At 23.9% G+C, this 4,629-nt stretch overlaps 1 protein-coding gene across 3 annotated transcripts in view; it reads left to right on the plus strand.

The window, feature by feature from the left end:
* LOC117171635 overlaps positions 1-4,327 on the plus strand; it is a 20,864-nt gene extending 16,537 nt beyond the window's left edge. For 2 of the 3 annotated variants that reach the window (XM_033359121.1, XM_033359122.1), the window contains exon 4: positions 3,945-4,051. In XM_033359121.1, coding sequence (XP_033215012.1) covers positions 3,945-3,988 — 44 coding nt within the window. In that variant the 3' untranslated portion in view covers positions 3,989-4,051. Of the gene's footprint in view, positions 1-1,602; positions 1,805-3,944 lie in introns of those variants that run through there. The other variant, XM_033359120.1, reaches the window with a different exon arrangement.
* The last annotated feature ends 302 nt before the right edge of the window (positions 4,328-4,629 follow it).

Genomic DNA, 4,629 nt, shown 5'->3' on the forward strand with positions numbered 1-4,629 from the left:
AAGTAAATATTATTTCTATTATAAATCATGAATATTTATAACAATGTTTTTTATTTTAAATGGTAATTCCTTCATCGAGAAAAGCGATGAAGAAAGTTCTGTCACGCCCTACTCAATTTCAATAATTGTTGATTTATTACAATATTTTACAGTTGATTATTTTGAAATATGAGAATAATAAAAATCAAAAATCATTCCAATTGGTATTTTAATCATATCATCTTAAATAAATTTCTTTTAGTAATAAGTTTCAAGTGTTTACACAATTTTTTTTCTCATAAATAATAATTTCTTGAACTGGAAAAGACAAGTAACTATATTTGTTTTAAATTGACTTAGCAAATCGTCAAAATGAACAACTTTTAATTATTTCATCAATTATTTAGGGTGCTTAATAGGCACGAATAAATATGATTTATAGTAAGGTTTTATCAAATCCTAGATCTTAAAAAAAATAAAAGTTGCATAACATTAATATTGTTTAAGGTCAAATTTCAGAACAAAATTATGTAAGAAGAAATATACTAATTATACTGAAAGAAATGTTAAGTGGATTTTAAAATTTAGCATTTTTTCTTTTTAAAAAAATGTGACATTTTTTGGGTCTTCCCTAACTGTATTTTACCTTAAAACTTCACGCATTCGTTAAGAACATGTAGTTTAAAATTCTAAAAACCCTTTGAAGTAAACAATAAAAAAATACTTTAAATATTTGCTCAAGGTATTTGTCGTTTTTAAAATTAGATTTAATTCTTCTTCTGTAATGTTATAGTAAACATTAGGAGTTTCCTGCCTTATTATATGCAACATTCATCAATTTTTTTTATAAATCCTTCAGTTTTTTTCTACTTTTTGGTCCAAGAAAAAGTTTAAGACATTTTTTTACTTTTCCAATTGTAAAAGATACAAGAAGCAAGACTTTTCCAAAATTAATTTTTTAAATAGTACCTTTGTTTGTTATTTGTTAAGATAATGCACAACTAGGAGTTTTTTTGTTTTTTAATTTTCAGAAATATATTTTTACAAACTTGAAATTAAAATAAAAATTTAAATGCCTTTGTTCTATATATTTCATATAGAGTTTTTGTTTAATATTTGTTCATAGAACTTCAAGTGTGCCATTATTTTAAATTTTAAATTCAGTTACTTTTTGTAAAAGTTTTTGTTTATTTTAAGCCAAATAAATCTTATGAAGCATTTTTTCTTTATTATTTCTCAAAGAAGATCTCCAAACAAATTACCCATACTGAGAAATTTATGAAGGTAACTTAATAAAAATAGGTTTTCAGTCAATATTGTTCAATTATTGAAAATTAAATAATCTTTTGCAATTATTTTTAATCATTCTTTTAAAATTATTATTTTCTTTAATTGAAGAACCATTTTAGATTCACCTAGGGGTCTTGAGAAAATTTTTGCATTCTCCTATAATTGTGAAAAATTCTGAAAGGGCTTCTTTTTCGAAATCTTTAAAACCCTAGGTTTAATTTATCTTTCAAATTGTGGCAAAAAACAAAAATAATTGAGGAACTCAGTCAAATTCATGATGGTGTTTTGCAACCAATCAGGTTTTTATGATAAGGAGACTGAGAAATGTGCTGTCAAAATTTACAACCTTAAAAATCAACAGAATATTGCTTGTCATATTTTTGTGCGGTTTTGCTAAATTTTAAAACTTCAAATTCAAATCTTTTTATAAAATATTAAAAGCATGGCATCCAAATTTGAAACGGAATTTATAACACCATGGAATTTTGTGAAAGCACGAGAACAGATATATTCCAAACTTTTCAATTGCGAAGTAGTGAGTTACATATAAATAATTTCATTAAAAATTTTTTTTATTGATTATCAAATAAAAATTAATTGCCTCTTTAGTGTAATTGTTAAAGTGTTATTAAAAACATAATAATTAAATATTTTATTCGAATACATTTTTTTAAATGTTTCATTTCTTAAACTATAGTCTTAATTTAAAATAACGATAATTGATAAGTTTTGTGATAAAAGAGTTTGGTTAAAAAAGGTCCTAGTATTTTGTCAAATAATTTTTTTCGGAAATGTTCTTATTGGATTTTACAAAAATTATTATCTACGAAAAATATTATTTTTCGTTTAAGGCGATTGTTTTTTTTTTCAAATTGTGACTGCAATCGAAAATTTAATTTTTAATTTAGAAAAAAGGTGACAATTTACGTTTTAGCTCTTAAGTTGCTGAATAGACGCAAAAAAGTTTGATAAAATAGTCTTAGGTTTCGAGAAAATAAAGCGAAAAGTAAATTGTCACTTTTGTTTTCAATTAGAAATTAGACATTCTATGACGATTCAAAGTTTTTTAACAATTTATTAATGTATATTGTTTTTCTTTATTAGTTAATTAATTAATTTAGTTTTAATGAATATTTTTTCTTTAGATTCAGCAATATAGACGACCTAAAGTAAATTCTCATTTTCTTCAAATTAAAAAATTTAATTTTTTTGAAATCAATTTCTTAATCTTTTATTTGAATTGAAGATTCGGTTTTTGAGGTATTCTTCTGCAGAACGTTGCATGTTTTTAAGTTTAAAAAATATTTATAATAAATAATAATAAGCGAAAACCACAAATTAAAAAAAAACTTTAAAAATTTGATTCTTTATATCAAAGTATTTGATTATTATGTTTTCAATAAATAAATGAATAAAATTTTACCATTGGGAACTATGTCTGGGAGTCCAATTATTCGACATTTTTCAGATTTAATAATATTATTGGCCAAATTGAAAATTACAAAAATTAACATTCTTGATATTTCAAAATTTCTGAAATGAAGATATTCGAAATGGAAAATTACTGAAATTATAAAATTACCGTCATATAGTATTCTTTTCTTTAAATTTCCGAAAAACAAAATTAGCGAAACAAAATTTTTGAATTAAAAAATACCTGACAGTATCAAATTCCTGAGACTGGAAAATTTGCTGAATTTGAGTAATTCAAAAATTGTTTCCGATTTATTCCTATGACAACAAAATAGAGAATAATAAAATATCTGACAGATTCAAATTCGCCAGACTGAAAAATTTTCTGTATTTAAACTATTGAAAAATTGTTTTAGATTTATTACTATCAATCAAAAATATTATTGTAAAATTTTTTGTTTAAAAAATTTGTTTTTCAAATGTTCAATGCATTTCTTACATAATTGTTTTTATTAAAAAAAACCGTGGCTTTAAAAAATTCCTCGATGCAAGTTCTTTTGGTTTCAGATATGCATATGTACTAGTACTTTTGTATTATTGTTCTTGAAATATAAATTTTGTTGTTATATTGTTCTTTGGCATTTATAAATCTTCAGTCTATTTATTGTTATTTCAAAGCCCAATAATGACTAAAAAAACAATGAACATAAAACAAATAATGTTTTGTTTAAATATTTCATAATTGTATTTTTAATTACTAGATTTTTTAAATTAAGGAATAAGTACCTAAACTATTTAAATTTAATTATTTTCCATTTTCGAAAGTTCGGCCTTATTGGAATATTAATAAATCGGCGATTTTTTTCCATAAATTTTATTTTTCAGGAATTTAAAATTTTAAAAAAATTTTTAAACATAAAAAAATTTAAAATTTGGTATTCTGTATTATTCGAAAATTCCCTAAGTCGAAATTGTTACATTTTAGCAATTTTAAAATTTCAGGAGATTTCTATTTCAAGCATTCTGTTTTTTGGGAATTCCCTAGTGCTGCGAATTTTATTTTTCGGAATTTTTGCCTCGTTCCAGAATTATGTATTTTAGCAATTTTCTCATTTCTAAAATGTTCTATTTTTTAATATTTTCCTTTCTGAAATTAAACAGCGTCGAGAATTTTTTTTCCCAAGTTTCTTTGATCGCCCTAATTCTCTTATGAAAGCACTTTTTATTTGACTCCAGCACGAATCTCTTAATTTTTTTTACAGCTGGAGCCCTTAGCATCACGTCACAAGTACACCTACTTCAATAATCAAAAGGAGGAAAAAAGTGTTCTTGATAAAAGAACCGCTTATGATCGTCTACATGACTTCAGCCAATATGACATCAGAAAAACACGGTGTGATCGTAAAAAGCAATCTACTATTTGGCAAGGAATTCATGAAGAAAATAAAAATAAGAAAGTGGGAATGACTACCTCCCTTTGGTACGGTCGACCAAACCGAGTGCAGATTGATTTTTCTGAAAGAAAATATTGTCGCACAACTATGATTCAAGATGCTATTTACAGAAAACATGACCTAAATTTAAGTCCTGATTTAGAGAGACGACTTTTATAAAATTGAAATAATAACGGAAACAAACAACTAGACACTGGGTCTTTAACAATTTTGAAACAATAATTTCTAATTAATAATTTTGAATTAAAAGCGTAGAAGTTTAAAAAAATACTAGAATGTCGGAAATGATATACGCTTTTTTTTAACTGTTGTTTAAGTTTCTTAATCCAAGTAATATTGATATAAATATTTTTACCTCTTTAAATAAAAAAAGTGTATAGAATTCTGCCTGTAAGAAGAAAGAGCTGAAGGAAAAATCTTAAATTTATAAAAAGAAATGAAAAAAAATATATTTCAAATATCGATGTTTTGAAAAATTTATATAACTGGACAT

The sequence above is a fragment of the Belonocnema kinseyi genome, chromosome 4 (assembly GCF_010883055.1).
Source record: "Belonocnema kinseyi isolate 2016_QV_RU_SX_M_011 chromosome 4, B_treatae_v1, whole genome shotgun sequence".
Lineage (NCBI taxonomy): Eukaryota > Metazoa > Arthropoda > Insecta > Hymenoptera > Cynipidae > Belonocnema > Belonocnema kinseyi.